The 21,880-nt window shown below is 35.1% G+C and overlaps 3 protein-coding genes across 3 annotated transcripts; 1 reads left to right on the forward strand and 2 right to left on the reverse strand.

Moving 5' to 3' along the window:
- Positions 1-266: 266 nt before the first annotated feature.
- LOC132932565 (uncharacterized) lies at positions 267-14,668 on the forward strand. Its single transcript, XM_060998951.1, has 8 exons — positions 267-540; positions 640-1,558; positions 12,898-12,965; positions 13,079-13,159; positions 13,267-13,341; positions 13,697-13,786; positions 13,888-13,926; positions 14,649-14,668. The coding sequence occupies exons 1-8, from the start codon at positions 267-269 to the stop codon at positions 14,666-14,668; spliced, it is 1,566 nt and encodes a 521-aa protein (XP_060854934.1).
- Positions 14,669-17,053: 2,385 nt separating this feature from the next.
- On the reverse strand, positions 17,054-18,088 carry LOC132932577 (ATP-dependent DNA helicase PIF1-like). Its single transcript, XM_060998959.1, has one exon. The coding sequence runs from the start codon at positions 18,086-18,088 to the stop codon at positions 17,054-17,056; it is 1,035 nt and encodes a 344-aa protein (XP_060854942.1).
- Positions 18,089-21,264: 3,176 nt separating this feature from the next.
- Positions 21,265-21,701, reverse strand: LOC132933955 (uncharacterized). The gene has a single exon (XM_061000230.1). The coding sequence runs from the start codon at positions 21,616-21,618 to the stop codon at positions 21,265-21,267; it is 354 nt and encodes a 117-aa protein (XP_060856213.1). The 5' UTR covers positions 21,619-21,701.
- Between the last annotated feature and the right edge of the window lie 179 nt (positions 21,702-21,880).

The following is a 21,880-nucleotide window of genomic DNA, read 5'->3' on the forward strand; positions in this document are numbered from 1 at the left end:
ATTTAATTAAAGTTCGAGATCACTGTCATTTTACTGGTAAATATAGACAATGTCTTTGTCTCGAATGTAATTTTCAAATAACTAATCCATCATTCATTCCAATTTTCTTTCATAATTTATCGTACGATAGCCATTTCATAATTCGAGAGCTCGGTTGCGATGATCAAAATATTCACGTTATTCCTAATTCATCAGAAAAATATATATCCTTCAGCAAGGAAATCGCACCTAAATTTAGTATAAAATTTGTTGATACATTCCGTTTTATGAGCGAGTCATTAAGTAAACTTGCGGAAAATTTATCTGAAGATAAGTCGAGATTTAGAGAAACTCTTAAAATATTTTCTGCGGAAGCACTAGATTTAGTTACACGAAAAGGAGTCTTCCCTTATGAATATGTCGATAATTGGAGTAAATTAGATGATACTTTTCTACCATCAAAGCTAGAATTTTATAACTCTTTAACAGACGAGAAAATTAGTGATGAAGATTATATACATGCTAAAAATGTATGGCATACATTTGATATAAAGACTTTAGGTGAATATAGCGATCTTTTTTATTAAAAAACTGATGTTAGCATACTAGCCGATGTGTTCGAAAATTTTAGAGACTTATGTTTATCTACGCTCGAACTAGATCCTGCTCATTATATGACTGCTCCCGGGTTTGCTTTTGACTGTATGCTGAAGTATACCAAGGTCAAATTATCAAGGTTAAAGGAGTATAACATGTTGCTTTTCTTCGAAAAATCAATTAGAGGCGGGATATGCCAATCAACCAAAAGATATGTTAAGGCAAACATACCAAATATCGAAGGATTGGACTATAATGCAAATGAACCGATCACATGGATTACATATCTCGATTGTGTGAATTTGTATGGGAAGTCTATGTTAACAGAATTACCTTTTAAAGATTTTGAATGGGTTGACGATCTCAACATAGATGTAACTAAAATCGCTGATGATTCAGAAGTCGGATATATATTAGAAGTTGATATTGAGTATCCTAAACATCTACATAAATATCATAATGATTTCCCATTTTTACCGTTTAACGAATGTCCACCAAATTCGAAAGTTGAGAAATTGTTAACTACTTTATCACCGAAAAAAAACTATATTGTACATTACAAAAATTTAAAACAAGCAATTTCTCACGGTCTTAAAGTAGTAAAAATTCATCGAGCTATCCGTTTTTCCCAAAGTAAATGGATGGCATCATACATAAAATTATGTACATCTATGAGAGTACAAGCTAAAAACGAGTTTGAGAAGGATTTCTGGAAGTTGCTAATTAATAGCGTTTTTGGTAAATGTATGGAGAATGTTCGAGCAAGAACTTCTATAAAACTGGTTTCTTCAGAACAAAAAGCAAGGAAATTAATGGCGAAAACTAGTTTTAAAGACAGAACTATATATTCTAAGAATCTCATGGCCATTCATCAGCATAAGGAAACAATTAAATTCGACAAGGCAATTTATGTAGGATTTGCAATTTTAGACGTTTCGAAAACATTTATGTATGACTTCCATTATAATGTAATGAAGAAAAGGTATGGTACTAAAATTAGTTCTTTATATTCGGATACTGATTCCCTGATATATGCTATCCAAACAACAAATTTTTTTGACGATTTAAAAAATAGTTTATTACCATATTTTGACACATCTAATTATTCTAAAGACCATTGTTGTTTTAGTGAAATTCATAAAAATCAACCAGGGTTCTTTAAAGATGAAATGAAAGGAATTATAATTAAAGAATTCGTTTCATTAAGACCGAAATTATATGCTTATAAAACTATAAATGGCGCTGAGAAAAAAAAAGCAAAAGGCGTAAAGAAATATATAATTAAAAATCACATGCAATTTAACAATTATATGAATATACTAAACGCTTTTATAAACCATAAAACTCTCAAGGATGAACAAACTCATAGAAAAATGAATTTTATCCAATCAAATAAACATGTTGTTCATTCGAAAACAATGAGCAAACTTGTTCTAAGTGCAAACGATGATAAACGTTATATAATGGATGACGGGATAAATACTTTAGCTTATGGTCACTATAAACTTAATGACTCAGTTTAAAAGCGTTATCTAGCGGAACAAAATACAGCAGTATTATTATTTTCATTGATTTATTTACCACTAGATGACGCTTTTTGTTTTTATCGATTGTATATATTTATATATAGTTTTCAAAACAGACTAATGAGGATCAGGAGATCATGTGAAATAATTAATTCGACTTAATAAAAAAAACTGATATTTTATTTTATTAAAAAAATAAATAAATAAATAAATAAATAAATATTATACATAAAAAAACATTATTTTAAAATATCTGATGATGTTATCCATGAATTTTGACTTGAATCAAAACCTAACCATTTAACAAACATTTTATTCCCAACTTTTTTTACAATACGTTCAATGAGAAAGGTGTTTGGAAAATCAGTTAATTTAATTTCCTGTTCATAAAAACCACCTAAAATTATACTGCCTGATTCATCCTTTAGTTGATAAGTTACTGGATTTGTCTGTAAAACTTTTGAAACTGTAAATATTTCCGTTGTCCAATTTTGTGTATATCCTTTAGTAAATATATGTTTATACTTAGATATTCGTACTTTATCGTTAACTTTAAATTTTGGTTTATACAATGTTTCAGAATTTATATATGTGTTAAATTTAATTCTGTTTGTACCCATTCGAACTTCACTAGGTGTACATTTGATTGTTCTGTGTTTTGTGTTATTATAGTTATGTATAATTTTTGATATTGTATTGTGCCAATTCCATGTGCCTGTTGCAGTAAAATGTCTATATATATTATTTTTAAGAGTTCGAATCACACGTTCCGCGATTGAACATTTGATAACACTGTATGAACTGTAATGTTTAATTTTATATTTTTTCATTAAATCTTGGAATTGGACATTGTAAAATTCTGTACCATTATCTGTCTGTAAAAATTTTGGTTTAGCTTTTTTCAATATATTAAACATTCCTTTTGTACATTCTTTACCTGATTTATTTTTCAGCGGTTCCACAAATACATATTTGCTATATGTGTCTATAACAATTAATATGAATTTAAAACCATAATTTTTTTTAGAATGAGATTGCATATCCATTAAATCAGCTTGCCAGAGGTCGTCAATAAACCGTGTTACCACACTACGTCTAGGAAATATTTTTCTCGCTGGTCGATGTAGCTCATTAGCTATACTCTCTAAGGTTGTCATTATACTATAATATTTCTCTCACGCAGTTCTTCTAAAATAGATATAATTTCATTATTGACACCAGTATTACCAACACTTTGTGATGATGTCAGAAGATTTAATCTAGTTACTAGCTCATTCGGATCGTCATAATAAACTAATTGTGTTTGAGGTAATACATCTTTATATAAACCTCTGCCTGTCTTAGGATCAGGTGATGAAGTAAAATTAATCATATCTCTAGACATGTGATCTGCAGGTGAAAAACTGCTTGCTGATTGATTAAAATCAAATGGTTCAATTTCTTGTGTTATTTTTCTACGTTTAGCGTTAAATAACCCAAAAGGAGTAGAAGGTAAAGTATTGTTAAATGATTTTAAGCTAATTCGAGGAGTTGTATTCTCATTAATTTTAGCTATCTCTTCGTTAGACTGTTTTTCCTCCATTTTCATTCGATCATACAACGGTTTTACAACAGTCATCCATTTATGGTACCTCGAGGTTCTAGGTTTTCCATCTGCTTTTAAATGGACTCCAGAAGTTTTCAAAATATTGTAATAAGATTCTATATCTTCTATAGTTGTTTTTTTTGGTTCCTTCTCACATAATAAAGACCATAGTCCTGGTGTAAATTTATAATATTTATTAAGCAGCAATAATTTACCGTGACTAAAAGTTGCAGAGTGTTTTCCTATTTTATACGAATCACTATCTTTATCATAATGCAAACCATAGGATTTATCATAACGTGTTGATTTAGGACGGTTATTTAAAAAATTTTCAAATGGTGAATTTAATTCGTTATCATCATCATCTTCACTAGTACATGAGGTTTCTGATTTATTTTCTAGCTCAGTTGACTGTGTGTTCCATATTTCATTTTGTTTTGTATGTGTACTCAATGGTTCAATTATTGGCTTAAATGCTTCACGGAAATAGTTTTCAGAATCTATAACACCGCGTTTCATTTCCATTATTTTTCGTTTAATATTTTTTTTTGATGTTATTAAATTTTCCAACAAGACTTTTTCTTTGTTCATTGTAAATAATAAATGTAATATACCTGTATCGTGTGACTACCGATAACACTATGCAGATAATTACTTTGTGACGGTATATTTATATATGAGTATAAGCATATAAAATTATCTTATTTTAATGAACGTATGAAAACCACATCTATACCTTCCTTCATTCATTTCCCGAGTTTTATCGATGACCATAAACCCATAATCACTATGATTCCAACATAAATGAGAAATTTTGCGAAATTCTGAGAAATCCATATCTGTAGATGAATGATCGTTGAATATATGTCGTAAATTTGTATCATCTTGTTTCAGTATTATTAAGAAGTTTGCGTTATCTCTTACTAGCTGTTTGGTTATTTTAGAATATGTCTGTGCTAAATAAAATACAGAGCTAGCACCCGAATGTCTACCCATACTAAAGTATTCTCTAATTACGGACTGTGGACCACATATCACATCGTCAAAAATGATGATGGAATTTTTTTTGGTTAAGTTTGGTTTTATAACCTTATCAGCGCTTGTAAATATGAAAAAATTAGCACCCTTTATATCATCTATTATTTTTTTCAATAAAACATATTTTTCCTGATTAGAGGTTTTTGAGTATAAATAAATATTTTCAAATCTTAACCCGTTTGCATGTGTGATCAGATTATACATTATATTTGTTTTTCCTGAACCACTGGGGCCAACTAGTATAGCACGTATAGTATCGGGTAATAACGAACCATGTCTTGATGGTTTTTTTATTACCTGAACATCTACATTTATAACATCTAATTTATCTTTCTGCTCAATCAAATTCATATTATTTTCATATAAATACTCTAGATTTTTTAAATTTATAGCCAGTTATAGATGGCGTGTTCAACTCGCAAGTATAAGTCAGACAAGACTGGAAAAGGATTAGTAAACTCTCTTATAAATAGTCTCCCGTTCGGAGCCCATGTTTCAGGCTATCAGTATTGCGGCCCTGGTACAAAATTAAAAAAGAGACTAGATCGTGGTGATAAAGGAATAAACCCATTGGATGCTGCTTGTCGTGATCACGATATTGTGTATGCAACGAGTAAAAATTTAGACGATAGACATAAAGCTGATAAAGTGCTAGAAAATCGTGCTTGGGAGAGATTTAAAGCAAAAGATACACCTAGAAAAGAGAAATTAGTTGCGTACGCAGTAACAAACGCAATGAAAGCTAAAAGAAAAATAGGTATGGGTTGCAAACGGAAACGTGCTATAAAAACAAATTGTATACTAGCAGCGAAAAAAAAAAGAATCTCAAAAAAAAAGAATGGTGGTAAAAGGTTGATTTTAGTACCGAGACAATCAGGAGGTGCAATTCCCTTAATACCTATATTTGCAGGATTGTCAGCACTTGGTAGTTTGATGTCTGGAGGTGCTAGTGTGTATAATGCGGTTCAAAATTCAAAAAGAAAAAAAGGCAGTGGTTTGAAATCAAACAAGAATAGGTTAAGGAAAAAAAACTGATGATCACGCTACCTGATAGACCGCTTTCGTCTCAAGATATTATAAAATATATCGGAAAGTTGAAAATCAATCATTTCCGTGGTGTCTCTTCACGTGATAACTTACCTAAAAAACCACATACGATTGAATGTGGTATATTAAACTTGGATACATCTTCAGGCGACGGAAGCCATTGGGTAGCGTTTTATAAAAATAAGGACAAAGTTGTATATTTTGATAGCTTTGGTGATTTACCACCACCAATTGAATTACAACATTATTTCAGACAGTTCAAAATAGTATACAACTATTCCAACTATCAAGACTTCAATACATTTAACTGTGGTCATTTATGTCTTGAATTCTTGCAATGCATGAATCTATTACATTAAATCTAACTGGAAATTCAACTGTATTGTCGGTAAATTATTTTCCATCTCTAAACGTTTACGAGGATTCAGAAATAGCTTTGTTATCTTTGCAAACGTGCAATTCATTTCCAAATATTATAAATCCAACTAATAACCGGCTGAGAATAAAATCAATTCCTCCAGATAGAATAGCAAAAATTCAATTTTTTGTACCAGTCGAATGCCGTGACATAGAAGATATTAACAAATATATGGTAGAAGAGTTATCTCAAGTTAATAAAGTCTACGGAACAAAGCTGACATTCAGTGTACGTATTGATCCTGTCGATTTTAGAACGTATATAAAATGTAATGGAATACTAAACTTTGAGCATCCGTATAGTATAGCACCTGTTTTTGGGTATAGAAAGAAAGTTTGTGGACCGTTTCATGAAGAACATCGATCGGATAAAGCTGCAAATTTAAACACAATTAATTCTATAAAAGTAATGTGTAATATAGCACATGGGTCATTCAACAACCAACTTCAAAGCCATTCGATATATGAGTTTTTCCCAAGTGGGAGAAGAGGAACAAAGGTTGTTCAATCTCCGGTAAACCTTATATATTACAGATTAAACAAAACAGATATTAATTCAATTACTGTTCAGTAAGTTGACCAAAACAATAATCCAATTGACAATTTTAACGAAACGTTAACAGTTGTTCTGCATATTAAACGTCACGGATCTCATCATTAAATTTATATCTTAGATTTTGTAATGTATGAGTCAGTTACTTTAAGTTTAACTGGGAATGCTACCATATTATCTGTAAATTATTTTCCGTCTATAAACCTTTACGAGGACTCAGAAATAGCTTTGTTATGTTTACAGTCATTTAATTCGTTTCCAAATATTAATGATAATAATAATAAATTTTCTATACAAGTAGCTGTGAATGAAAACAATAATGATCCTATGATATGTTTTATTACATTGGAAGAGGGTTGTTATGAAATTGAAGATATTAAGCAACGAGTTAAGAAGCAAATAGATGACTATAATAGTAAAAACTTAACCAATTTAACATTCGACATTACAGTTGATCCTAACGATTTCAGATCGTATATAAAATGTAATGGGATACTACACTTTGAGCATCCGTATAGTATAGCACCTGTATTTGGTTTTGAAAAACGAGTATATAAGCCACACAATGAAATTCTTCGATCGGAAAAAGCTGTAAATTTAAACACAATTAATTCTATATAAGTAATGTGTAATATAGCTCAAGGATCATTCAACAACCATCTTCAGAGTCATTCAAATTATGAGTTTTTCCCAAGTGAAAGGACAGGGTTGAAAGTAATTCAGTCACCACCAAATTTAATATATTATAAATTGAATAAAACAAATATTGATTCGATAACCGTTCAGTTAGTTGATCAAGATCATAATCCGATTGATAATTTTGGTGAGGCATTGACAATTGTGTTACATATTAAACGTTACGGATCTTGAGATGGGTTTAAAATTCAATATAAACCCACTACTTCGGATCAGTACAACTAGTCATAAGACTAAAGTGCTACCAGCAACATCAAATCAAATAAAAAAATTGACGGTGAAGAATAAAAAAATTTTACAAGCTTTGGGTTATCAATTAAAGCAGAATGCCTGAAAGTGATATTTTGGATATAACTTCACAGTACGAAACGGATTCTAAAATTACAAAAATTGAATATCATTCATACGCACCGTATACAACATCATTTAATAATAATGATGAAATACGTATATCGATCCAGCAAACGGATGTCTATCCATATCTACACGAAAGCTTTATTTTTTTGGAAGGAATAATTACTGATGCTACCAAAGTGAAACTAACTAATAACGGTTACTCTTACCTTTTTGAGCAAATACGGTTTGGAAATCAATGGGATAGAAGTAGATAGCACGCGTGTTCTTGGAATCACTAGCTCGTTGAAAGGTTACTTATCCGGTACGCCAGACAACTACAATTGCTATGAAAATGCTGGCTGGAATTTTAAAAACGCAACGCAATCAGAAAATGATAAAGGTGAATTTAGTGCTTGCATTCCATTGAAATATTGGTTAGGTTTGTTTGAAGATTATAAAAGAATATTAGTGAATTCTAGATTGGAATTAATATTAACTCGAAGTCATAGCGATTTAAATGCTTTAAGTTTAAAAACTGGTGTAACTGCTTCTGAAGGTAAAGTCGTTTTAAATAAAATAGCCTGGATGGTTCCACATATAACTGTTGACGATGAAGAAAGGTTAAAATTATTGAAACTTATAGAAAAAGAAAAAAGTTTGTTTATTCCTTTTAGATCTTTTGAGACTTTTGAATATCCTGAACTCGGAACCGCTAAAAAAGTTGTATGGAATTTGAAAACTGCTTCAAAATTAGAAAAACCACGATTTATCATAATTGGATTGCAAAAAGGACGCAAAAATATGTTATCGAAAGATTGTAGTATATTTGACCATTGTAATTTAACAAACGTTAAAGTATTTCTGAACTCGATAGCTTATCCATACAATAATTTGAATTTAGATTTTACTAAAAATAATTTCACTTTATTATATAATATGTATACATCGTTTCAAGAATCGTACTATGAAAAAAGTATTCGTAACCCGATATTGAGTCCTTCTACTTTTCTGACAAACGCTCCAATTATAGTCATCGATACTTCGAAACAGAACGATTCAGCTACTGCCTCGGCAGTGGATGTTCAATTGGAAATTGAAGCTTCAGAATCGCTTGCAGGTGTAACTGCATACTGTTTATTAATTCATGATCGTATTGTAGAATATGTACCTTTTACTAGAGAAGTAAGGAAACTTGTGTAAATATAATTAAGAATTAATTTTTAACAATAAAAACTATTATTTAATAATTTGTGTTCTTTACTTGAAATAATTATTTTAGTTTTAAGATTTGCTAAAAAATTTGCTACACGAAGACAAAATTTGGTAGAAAATCTCTGTTTTGTGTTACACGGTAAATCTGAGTGCTCCAAGGCGGACATTCCCCCTTGAAAAAAAATTTTTACCGTGGAAAAGCTGGCTGTGAACATACAAATATATACTACTTACGTCATTAGTGTACAATTGAACGCAAATAGGTATACCTACACTTGAAGTAATAGTTATTATAATAATTATTATGTGTCAAGACATTCGGTACCGACCCAACGAAAACATCGTGACCGTTATGTTTATATATTTATTATGTAGGTACATGATATAATATTATTAAGTTACCATACGATATACGTGTTTAGTATATTGGTGTCTTTTATCAGATACACGTGTAGGATAATAAGAACCTATACGACCTACATAAACATTAAGCATGATGTATATGATATGTATATCTATATACATATATTTGAAAAATCGCGTGAAAAAAATGCTCTTCGTCGCATATATTCAAGCCTAATTCATTTATTTTCATGCGCTCACCGCGACGTCAATCGGTCAGAATTATAAAAGGCGAAAAAAGAGGTCCGTTATTACACGAGCGCCACAAATTAACTTCAATCCCGGCGGCCGGCATCGAAACCACGACACCGGGTCATCTGCACTATAACGCCTTACCTACCTACCTACCTACTGAGTAGGAGACTGGTGCCCCGGGACTCGTACAGGAGAAAGTACGGTGGCGCGCGGTCTATAAATTTAGCGGGGAACGCGAATAAGGGGCAAACGGGGAGGTCCGACGTCTTCGATAGGCGTAAAACTCGAATTTTGAAAAAAAAAAACGTAAAATGCTGGTTAAATACGAATATCACGATAAGGCGGAAGCGATAGCGAAAGTTAAATACCGAAAAAAAAAACGCGAAAAAAAAATTCCGAATTAACACACCGCGCTTTCCGCTATCGTTCTCTACGCCGCGGCGCTCGAAAATATTCGAGTACGGCCGCGCGCGACCTATAAACGTAACGGGGAACGCGAATAAGGGGCAAACGGGAAAGGCGGACGCCTCGAAAAGGGCTAAAACTCGAATTCTTGAAAACAAAGGCAAAAAACGCGGGCGACGGCGGCGGACGTAAAGCGCGTCTTCTCGGCCGCGGAAGGCCCGTCGGGAAAAAATCGCGGCCGCGCGCGGTACGTAAATTTAGCGGGGAACGCGAATAAGGTCCGAACGGGGCCGCCCGGTGACCCCCGGGGGGGTAAAACTCGAAAATCTGCAAAAATTTTGAAATAAATCGCGAAAAGTGATAAGAAGGAGTGATAACGCCGGGAACCCGTTTTCCCACCAAAATTCACTAAGTCAGTTCGGAAATTCGCCACAGGCCGCGCCACACGGGTCTTCGTTTTATACTATAAGACGAGCGTCACTGGGGGAGACCCCCAGACCCCCCGTGGTTGGTGAGGAGTGTTGTCGATGTCGGATGCCGCAGTGGTCTTGTGGTCTGGTCGTCAACCGAAGCCGACGCGGTGTATGGGTGATATGATAAGAACGGTGGATATTGATAAGAAAATTGGATAAGTGATAAGGATTTTGGATTGCTGATAAGGATGTTGGATTAATGATAAGAATGGTGGATTTGTGATAAGGATAGTGGATTAGTTAACCGGAGAGCTGTAAGTTTTTTACTGCCTTCAAAAACGCCAAATCAAGTAATAGAATTCAAATATTTCGGATAATCATATAGCCACCTCGATTTATTTGGGGTCTAGCTGGTCAGTCACCTACCTCGATGTTGGACTTGTATGTCTCGGCAACAGGTATGCAACGTGAAACCTGAAAAAAATTGTAAAACATTTCGGGGGTCCATGAAAATCATATAGCCGCCGCCTTTTTATGGGTGTCTAGCAGGTCAGTCACCTCGAATGACGTTCGCCGTAGTTATAAGGGTAGGCTATCCGACTTCGTCAGATAGCGGACAATGTGCGACGGCCGGGTCATGTCGTCAGGTATGCAAACGTAACTGCGTCGAATCGCGGACAGCGTTCATTACTGTCGCCGAAAACACGAAATTAAGTAATAAATTTCGGGAAAAAAAATTCAAAACATTTCGGGCCTCTATGCAAATCATATAGCCAACATCATTTTTTGAGTGTCTAGGTGGTCAGTCACCTCGAATGACGTTCACCGTAATAATAAGGGTAGGGTGTCTAGCAGGTCAGTCACCTCAGGGGTCCGAGTAGGCAATCCGACTTCGTCGGATAGCAGACAATATGTGACGGCCAGGTCTCCTTAACTGTCTCCGTAACTGTCTCCGAAAACAGAAAATTAAGTAATAATGTACGTGAAAAAAAATTCAAAACATTTCGGGCTTCTATGCAAATCTTATAGTAACCGTCTTTTTAGGGTGTCTAGCAGGTCAGTCACCTCAGTGGTCCGGATAATTATATATATGCAGTATAATGTTATACTATGTATACTATGTATATATGTAAATAAACTTTAGGTATATAATAAGCAAACCCATATAATGTTACAAATTACAATAACCAATACGATCTACAAAAACATTAAACATTTCCATGCGTAATATATATTGGAAATATTATGTGAATTTCCAGCGGCCACGTTAATAATTTCTGTCGTCATAAGCTTAGTAGTAGAGTAGAGCAATATAGAAGCGAAACTCGATCAGCGGATCGGGGTTCTGTTTCCCATACGAACCTCCGAAAAACACGGAAACGTTTCCGCGCACCAACATGATGTTTGACCCAAGGTCTCCCGTATCGTGTAATCGGGGGATACGTAACGCGGGGTCGGCTTGTTAAAAGTCGCGCCTACAACTTACTGTAAGTCATTCGCTGATAGCGAGAGGATCGACGATAAACGGTCGGTGATAAGGCCTACCACTTTGGCGGTATTCTGTCAAAGGCGGGAATGTTTGAAAACCATGTTTGCGTGTGTATTAATGAATTTGAGTGATGATCCTGTGGCATTATTATGACTATATGAAAATTTTTTGCAAAAATGAAAAAAAGAATGATGGTCAAAAGTGTAAGGTGTAATGCTGTGTTCGAATGAATAATAAAAATATAAAATATCGATATAATATGTCAATTCAATAAATCAGCCGTGCGATATCGTCACCCGCATGGGTTACCTGCCTTGACTCTTGTTATTGTCGCCGCTCTAAGACTGCGCCGACGACCCGACGTCCGACTATAACCGTTATTAAACATCCGACAGCCGTGAATAACAGAAAACACGTGAGTATACAATTTAGTATTAATTTAATTTGTTGCTTTTTAAAACGTTGACCGCAGATCGTAGGTATTAATCAATCAATGTAATGTAACACATGCTTTCCGTTCAACGAATTTAATATTTTATCATACCATCGACTTAATAATACCGACAGATCACTTATTGTTTGTTTTACTATACACTTTCTTTATTGCTTTTTATTTGTCAACTTCAGAATGAGTAACAAAGTCTAAAACATTAACGGCAATTGCCAAGCGTACATCAGGGCCTTGTTTTTTTAACACGTTCAACGCGGATCGTATATAATAATTTATTAATTTAAATAATAAAATAATAATATAAATTTGCGAAGAAAATCGAGCCTTAGTTTTGTCTGCAACACATGCTTTCTGTGAAACTAAATATTTTTTCTATTTTTTGTTTTTGTTTTTAACACGGTCACCGCCGATCGTATTTATCAATTAATTCGAACGCTGGCTTAGTTTTAGTGTGCACCATATGCATTTCGTTAGACGAATTGAATATTTTATAATGCCACAAACATAATAATGCAGACCAATCAATTGTTCTTTTCAACTGTCTTATTAAATTTAGAATGAGCGTCGTCAACATAAGTAACAGCTGCACCGTCTATGTCAACCACGGGCAAGACTGCGCTCAGCGTAAGTATAAATTTGTATAAGATCATTGGTTAATATATTATATATTATCTACCCGTTTCAGAATGTTATAACTATTATGTATATTATGTATATAATTGTAATTTATATTGTAGCCAAGCCCAGAGGTGGCCCGTTGAAAGGGGGCGGTGGTGGTGGTGATGGCGATGGCGGTGGCGGTGGAGGTCGCGACCGAAGTAAGCATACATTTGTATAAGATTATTGGTTAATGCTGAGTGTTTACTTTCCATATTCCTTAATAACAGTCTTAATATTATGTATATAATTGTAATTTATAATTTAGCCAAGCCCAGAAGTGGCCCGACTAAAAGAGGCGGTGGTGGTGGTGGTGGTGATAGCGGTGAGGGTCGCCACCGACGTAAGCATAAATTTGTATAAGACTATTGGTTAATATATATATATTGTATACAATTAGAAACGATTAAAATGATATCTACCCGTTTCAGAATGCTATAACTGTGGTAAACAGGGACATTTGTCCCGGGATTGCGGTGAGTGTTTACTTTACATATTCCTTAATAACAGTCTTAATATTATGTATCACAGGGTGTTACCACTGGGTATCTTCCCTAATCTAACCACTCATACCATATTTTACCTTTCATATATCAAACCTACTTATTATACAAAAAGCATGTATAGATTGTAGATTTCTTCAAATAAATAAAAAAAAAAAAAAAATATTATGTATATAATTGTAATTTATATTGTAGCCAAGTCCAGAGGTGGCCCGTCCAAAAGGGGCGGTGGCGGTGGCGGTGGCAGGGGTCGTGATGGTGGTAGGCGGAGGGGTGGTGATGGTGGTAGGCGGCGGCCGTCGTCAAGCGTAAGGATATATTAGTATATTTAAAAAGACATTCAAGTTTTCGAAATCAAAAAATCTAATTAAACAAATTATTTTCAGGACGGTCTACTGAAAACGGCCTCGCCGCGGCCGAAGAAGGTAAGGATATATATTTAGTATAATTAAAAAAAGCGTTCAAGTTTTCGAAATTGATAAATCTAATTAAACAAATTTTTCAGGACCGTAGGCAGACGGAAAGTCGGAGGCCGCCGAACGTAATGATATATTAGTATATTTAAAATAATTATCAAGTTTTTGAAATTTATAAATCTAATTAAACAAATTATTTTCAGGAGGCCAGCAGTAGTCGACCAGCAGACGTAAGGATATATTAGTATATTAAAAAAAAGCTATTGAGTTTTTGAAATTCATAAATCTAATTAAACCAATTATTTTCAGGAGGCCAGCAGTAGTCGACCAGCAGACGTAAGGATATATTAGTATATTAAAAAAAAGCTATTGAGTTTTTGAAATTTATAAATCTAATTAAACAAATTATTTTCAGGAGGCCAGCAGTAGTCGACCAGCAGACGTAAGGATATATTAGTATATTAAAAAAAAGCTATTGAGTTTTTGAAATTTATAAATCTAATTAAACAAATTATTTTCAGGAGGCCAGCAGTAGTCGACCAGCAGACGTAAGGATATATTAGTATATTAAAAAAAAGCTATTGAGTTTTTGAAATTTATAAATCTAATTAAACAAAATATTTTCAGGAGGCCAGCAGTAGTCGACCAGCAGACGTAAGAATATATTAGTATATTAAAAAAAAGCTATTGAGTTTTTGAAATTTATAAATCTAATTAAACAAATTTTTCAGGACCTCAATCAGACCGCTGAAACTGCGCAGCCGCCAAACGTAAGGATATATTAGTATATAATATATTTAAGAAAACTTCAAGTTTTGTCTAATCAAACACATTATTTTCAGGAGCTCTACGTCACAGCAAGGGAGACGCCACCGAGCCCACCGCCAAACGTCGTAAGGATATAATATAAATACTTTAGTTTTTGAAATTAATAATTCTAATCAAACATATCATTTTCAGGTACCGATAGCAGACACCCAATAAGTGAGTTTTTAACAGGAACATTTTTTCTCAACAAAAATTTTTCTATGTTTATTTGTTATGTTTTTTTCAGATGATCAATAAAATAATGACATTTATGACAAAAACATGACTATATCATTTAAAATTATATTTTATTTTCCTTTTCCTCTCCTACTGGATATTTTTAAATTACTATGTGTGTACTTTGGGTACAGTATGAAGGATTTTTTTAAATTTCTATTAGTTACCAAAAACATAATATAGTTCATACTATTACAATTATGTGTGGTGTGTGGATCAAATAAGAGTTATAAATAGTTATAATGGTTGTCAGGATGTCAGTGAAGTTAATGACATTAGGTAGGTATTGCATGGGATGTCTAAAGATTTGCATGTAACAAAATTAAAGATTTTAGAATCAATATACTACAATGAGTAAAACAAATACAACCTAAATTGTATAAATATTTCCATTGTTAAAGTAATTTAATTTCATGTGTAATAATAATATAAAACTAATAAAAACTAATAAAAAAGTAAATAATATAATATGTGTTTCCGTCTCATCCGAGAGTTACTTTTCATAGCAATTGATCCAGTGGCAAAATAAATTATATCAATTCACGGTGACCTAGTATGTAGTAGCACACTACATAATATTAAAGTTTTTAGTGAATAAAATAGTATCATCAATGGTGTTTTATTATGTAAAACAAATTATGTAAAAAATAATCAACAGCAATTTGCAGTGTTGTAGCGTGTACAAAATGTTGCATTACACATTATCTTATATGATAAATTATAAATTAAATATCGTTATTAAGATATCCAATTGTGTGTATAGTATCAATGGTTTTTTAAATTGTTATTTTAGTTATATTAGTTAGGTTAGGTTCTACTCATGTACCAAATAGGACAAAACTGTTGTGCTTATTAATTTACTGTATTTTAAAAAAATTGTTATTGAACAAATGGTGTTTAACACAAAACAAATACTCTTTTACTGAGCAAAACAATTAATACAATGTCAATTATATAAATATTGAAATAATTACATTTATATATAGTAAGTAAATAGTAATAAAATCTAATTATATAGAATCTAATAGTAATGAAACCTCAATCATGAGTAAAACAATTAATAAAAATATGTCAATACGTTAATACAATTAAGTAATGTCTCAACCATTAATACAATATAAATCAATCAAGTAGTTCAGCGAAATACAGTGTACAAAATATTAAAAATATTGTGAGTACAGTGAAATTGACTGATTAATGTCAATAGCATATATATGATTACATAAAAACAAAGGATAACCATTAATACAATATAAATTAATACTACTTAAGAAAGAAATACAACAATAAAATGGTGTAATAAATATTGGGAACATAGTGAAATTAACTTATTAATGTTATTTATACATCATATAATATAGGTACATTAGAATCTTAATGTGTGAAATAAAATACAAAATTTAAATTAAATTGTCTGTACTATCTGTACTATATCATACTATTCAATAGGATGTGGTACAATACAAATAACACAGACATTACATACATTGTTTGACATTAGTTACGAATTCACATTATAGTGAATTCGCATCCAGAGAGAACCACGAGGAGGTTGTCAAACTTTCTCTCCGTTTAGCCTGAAGGCAAGGTCCACGAAGTACCTCCACACAGACCACGTAGAACAGCGGTGTAACGTATTATGTTTGAAAAATATGTCACACGTGTTAGGTTTAAAGTCACCTAGACTATCATCATCATCTTTGAACATCGGGCGCATGTAGAACACAGACCACGTAGAACAGCGGTGTAACGTATTATGTTTGAAAAATATGTCACACATGTTAGGTTTAAAGTCACCTAGACTATCATCATCATCTTTGACCACCGGGCGCATGTAGAACACATACCACGTAGAACAGCGGTGTAACGTATTATGTTTGAAAAATATGTCACACATGTTAGGTTTAAAGTCACCTAGACTATCATCATCATCTTTGACCACCGGGCGCATGTAGAACACATACCACGTAGAACAGCGGTGTAACGTATTATGTTTGAAAAATATGTTACACGTGTTAGGTTTAAAGTCACCTAGACTATCAGCAGGCGTCACCTAATTATAATATACTTACCATTGTCACCACTCGTTGCATTACAGAACTTCCCTGTACACTATGTTCTTGGTGACGAATCGGCCGCTGTCATCGGCGTACATGCCGACTCTCACGGACTGTGCGTTTCTCACCCTCGAAAACGCTACGTACAGTTGCCCGTGCGTGAACACAGGCGACGTCAGTAACAAACCTACACGGTCGAACGTCTGACCCTGCGACTTGTTGATGGTCATGGCGAACGACAATCTCACCGGGAATTGAAGGCGCCGCAGTAAGATGGGCAGGTCGTCCTCGCCGCTGGACGTGAGCGGTATCTTGGGCACGACGATGTCGTCGTCCTGTGCTTCACCGCCCAAAATCCTAGCCTTGAAATTGTGACGCCGCAGTTCGGTGACCACCAACCTCGTACCGTTGCACAGTCGTCTCCTCGGATCGAGATTTCTGAGCAACATCACGATGCACCCCACCTTCAACGTCAGCCGGTACGGCGGCAGGCCGTCCGGTTCCAAGCTGTTGAGGAACTCCGTGGGAAAATTGGCCACTTCGTCGGGATCGTCCGCCATCATGGTGTCGACGGCGGTGTAGCTCATCTGAGCACCGTCGACGCGCTCCAGCACGTCCCTGTTGACACCTCTACAGTCTTCGTTGGTGGGACACACAACGATTCTCCGAGCGAATTCGTCGACGTTGGCCAACGACATTTGCTGCGGGTACACGAAATCGATCAAATCATCAACGTCGCATACCATTTGCCGCGGGATTTGCACGGTGTTCGGAACGCCGTCGACCGCGGGCAGTCGGCCGTTGCCGAGCTCAAGCAACCAAGTCGCAAAGTCCGCGTCGTGGTCCGCGCGCATGTTCTGGACCAGATTGAAGCGCTCCATGACGCGCCAAAGACCGTTTTCCTTGATCGACGACATGACGATCTCGGCTCTCGTCCCTCTCCGGACCACGGGCAATATCTGCCTGAAGTCGCCGGCGAACAGCATGGTTTTACCGCCGAACGGTAATTCCGATGCCATGACGTCCCTGAGCAGGCGGTCCACCACCGTCAGTTGCAGTCCCGGCGACATTGGGGCTTCGTCCCAGACGATGAGCGCCGCGTTGCGTATCTTTTGCGCTCGCTCGGACTGCATGGTGACGCTGGACGTCGAGTCTTCGGTCAGCGTGCCGAAAGGCAGTCCGAACGTCGAGTGTACGGTCATGCCGCCGTCCATGAGCGACGCGGCGATACCGGTGAACGCCACGCACAACACCTCCCGCTGCGGAGGTCGGTGCCGAAGCGCACATATCAGGCATCCGTACAGCGTCGTTTTTCCGGTACCCCCGGGTCCGTCGACGAAGAAAGTTTTCGCCACCTCCCGTTGGTCATCGACGGCCGCCATCACGCGGTCGTACACCGTTCGCTGTTCGGCGTTCAAGGCGTCTACTTGTGGGGCCCACCGTGCCGCCGCGTCTATTGCCCGGAACAGCGCGTCGTCCTGCAGCGGTTCCAGTAGACGGGGGTCGGCGAGGGGCAGACCGTAGTCGCCCGGCGATTTTCGGTGTACACGAAGTAGATCCTCGATGGCCGCCAGACACGCGGCCCTCGCGCGGTCGACGTCTTGGAGACGGCGGTTGAAGTCCTCCATCATGTTTGCTTCGTTCGCCTCGTACAACGCCAGCGGGTTTGAGGGCTCGCAGAACACCAGTATAGTGACGAACAGATACCGCAGCTGCCGCGGTGTGTCCAACGTCGCCGATTCCGTCAAGCAATCCCGCCACGCTCGGTCGTCTTCCAATAATCCGAGTGCAACGGCAGCCGCCGTGAATGTTTCGTGAACGACCCCGTCCACCGTCCTTATGTCTTGAAAGGACTTCGGGCCTCTTCGGTTCAGAAGTAGCAATCTCAGGTGGAAACGGTCCCGGTCCAGTGGGTTTACTATGTACATCCGAGCCAACGTAACGTTTGCCATCCGAATCCGCCGCGGCAACCATTGGGTGACATTTCTTACGAGTACGTTTTCTTGATTACGTGGCATCTGCCAGGTGTAATGCGTCGGTATTTCTTGGTACAAGTATTGTCGAGCATTCACGTCTGTTGTGTTGAGCGCGAAGAACTGCGTGAGTTTCGTACTACGCACAGCTTGGTTCTGTAGCCGTTCTTCTGCTTGGCCCGGCGCAAAGTACACGTTCTGACGACCCTCCAGGTGGACAGGAAGTCTGACGACCGTGTGACTTTTGCCGTGCAATTTGTACGAAAACAACCGCCAGATGCCTTCCGGTGGGCTGACATATCTTGAGTTTACGTAACTGAAAATTAATATTGAAAAGATAACTAACAATGGCTCTATAGATGATACCGTCTGGTGTTGTGATTGGTATTATTATTATTATTATTATATAATTCAAGTAAATGTAATTTATTTTTTGTTCTGTAGACACAAAGCATTGCATTACAATGTGCATGTGACGAAGAATCCCTACAACCGTTGAACGATATATTATGATGTTTTAATAAATAAATGTCGTGAAATCAAATTGTTAATGTCAACTCGAGTAGCTAAATATAATCATAGTGGACGTATAGTGAATGTTATGAATTAATTTATATAAGTAAACAATTTAATCTATAATTTACAGAGTTGGTATTAGTATATTAGTAGTATATTAGGTGATCAAGGTGATAACAGTGTACACATAAAATATTCAAAATTTAAATTATTATTATTATTATTATTATATTATATTATATTTTAAATTTGTATCAGGTGGAATACATTATAACTGTATAATATTATTTAAGAATGGCAAAGCTGTAGGAATGTTAATTTATGCCAACGAAAATAACAATCCATAAAAGCGTGTTTCACATTGCCGAGGTGTTGAAGTTTACAATTTGAGACAGTATATTATGTGATCACGGTTAAACTTAGATCAGGTTATAAACCAAAATTTATATCTATTAGGTATGTTAGTTAATTGGTGTACTTAATGTCATTGATGTTTAGTTCTGTATGCAATGTAATGTGTATAAACAACTTGAATGAAAAAGCATAAAATAACAAATTTAATGTAATAATAATAATACCTAAAGAACACACATTAAATGTTAAGTATATAATATAGCTAGTATACAATAGTAAAAAAAACTAAAAGTTATCGGTAAACGATTACAACTACCCTAAAAACCTAAAAAAATAGTGAGTAAAATAATTCATACACACTGGACACACTGCTAAAAATGACACATGCATAAAATATTGTTATATGCTAATAATGATGGAATGGTAATAATTTTCAATGTAATACCTATAATAAAAATCTATCAATAATAATGTACACCACATATAGAACTCTCTGTATAGAAGTACATAACATAAGGTACAAACTACATATTAATTAATATATAATTATAAAAATCCTAAGACACTATTAAATCATTTATTAATTAACTATTTATTTAATGTATGTTTAATACTGTATGCAATAGAATGTTTATTGTACACAGCTTGAATGAAGACACATGAAAAAAAGGATTAAATGTAATATAAAATTATAAAATTAATATATAATATTATAAAAATCTGAAGACACTATTAAATCATTTATTAATTAACTATTTATTTAATTTATGTTTAATACTGTATGCAATAGAATGTTTATTATACACAGCTTGAATGAAGACACATGAAAAAAAGGATTAAATGTAATATAAAATTGTAAAAATCTTAGACACTATTGATGGGAATTATTAAAAATTAATAAATGATTTATTAAATTGATGTTTATTACTGTATGCAATAGAATGTTTATTATACACAGTTTGAATGAAAACACATGATATAACGCATTAAATGTAATAATAATAATAATAATAGTTTATAAATGTAGAAGTTCCTAAAGTTTTGCTCAACTGAATATTCTTATTAAAATGTAGAAATGATTTCATAAAAAAGAAAAGTTCTTTAATCATTAAAATTTTAGTTTTTAGCCAATGTCAAACCAAAGTAATTTTATTATTTCAAACTAAAACGTACATATTTAAAATTAAAAACAAAACAAGAGTAATACAAATTTTAAATTTAAGATTTTTATGTGAATTTTAAAAATTGTCCAATTTAATATTTAAAATTCCTGAACATAAAAAAGTAGTAAATAATTCCTACACAAAAAACACACTAAATAAACATATACAATATACTATTGTAATCATTATACCATGTATACATTATATCGTTTATTTAAAATTATAAAATTAAGTTAAGACTCACTTGGCAATCTCATCCTGGTCCTGAACTTCCAACGTCACACGGTCGTGTCCCTTGTATATATACTTGTAGATATACATGACACTCTTTATGGACGTGCATATCTCGACGTTGATGTGCGCGTCATACTTGGCCAGAAGGTAAGGGTTGTACGGCACTACACACTCGTTACCAACCTCACGACCTCTCACAAGTACCACCCGGCCGTCATCCGGTCGGCGGTACTTTGGATATCCGCCGTCCGCAACGTACACAGTCTCCTCTGCGTACGCTTTCGGGAAATCTTTGGAGCATTTGTTGTCCACCATGCACGGACACTGTGGATTGACTGTTCCACACGGCCCGTGGATCATGTGAGACTTGACGCAGTCGTGTAAGCGCCTGTCGATTGCGGGGTCCGGCAAGAAGGCGCAAACCACGTCGTCCACGTCCTCGGCCGTGCGGAACTTACAGTCCTCCGCCAGGATTATCAGTATATGCGCATGGGGCAGACCACGTTTCTGAAACTCGATAGTGTACACGTAAGCGCTGACATTACCAAACACACGATGTACAGTTATGTCACCTATTAGCTCCTGTAGCTTACTGTTGAACACTCTGGCCACCAGGTCCGGC

This window comes from Metopolophium dirhodum, chromosome 1 (genome assembly GCF_019925205.1).
Source record: "Metopolophium dirhodum isolate CAU chromosome 1, ASM1992520v1, whole genome shotgun sequence".
Taxonomy (NCBI): domain Eukaryota; kingdom Metazoa; phylum Arthropoda; class Insecta; order Hemiptera; family Aphididae; genus Metopolophium; species Metopolophium dirhodum.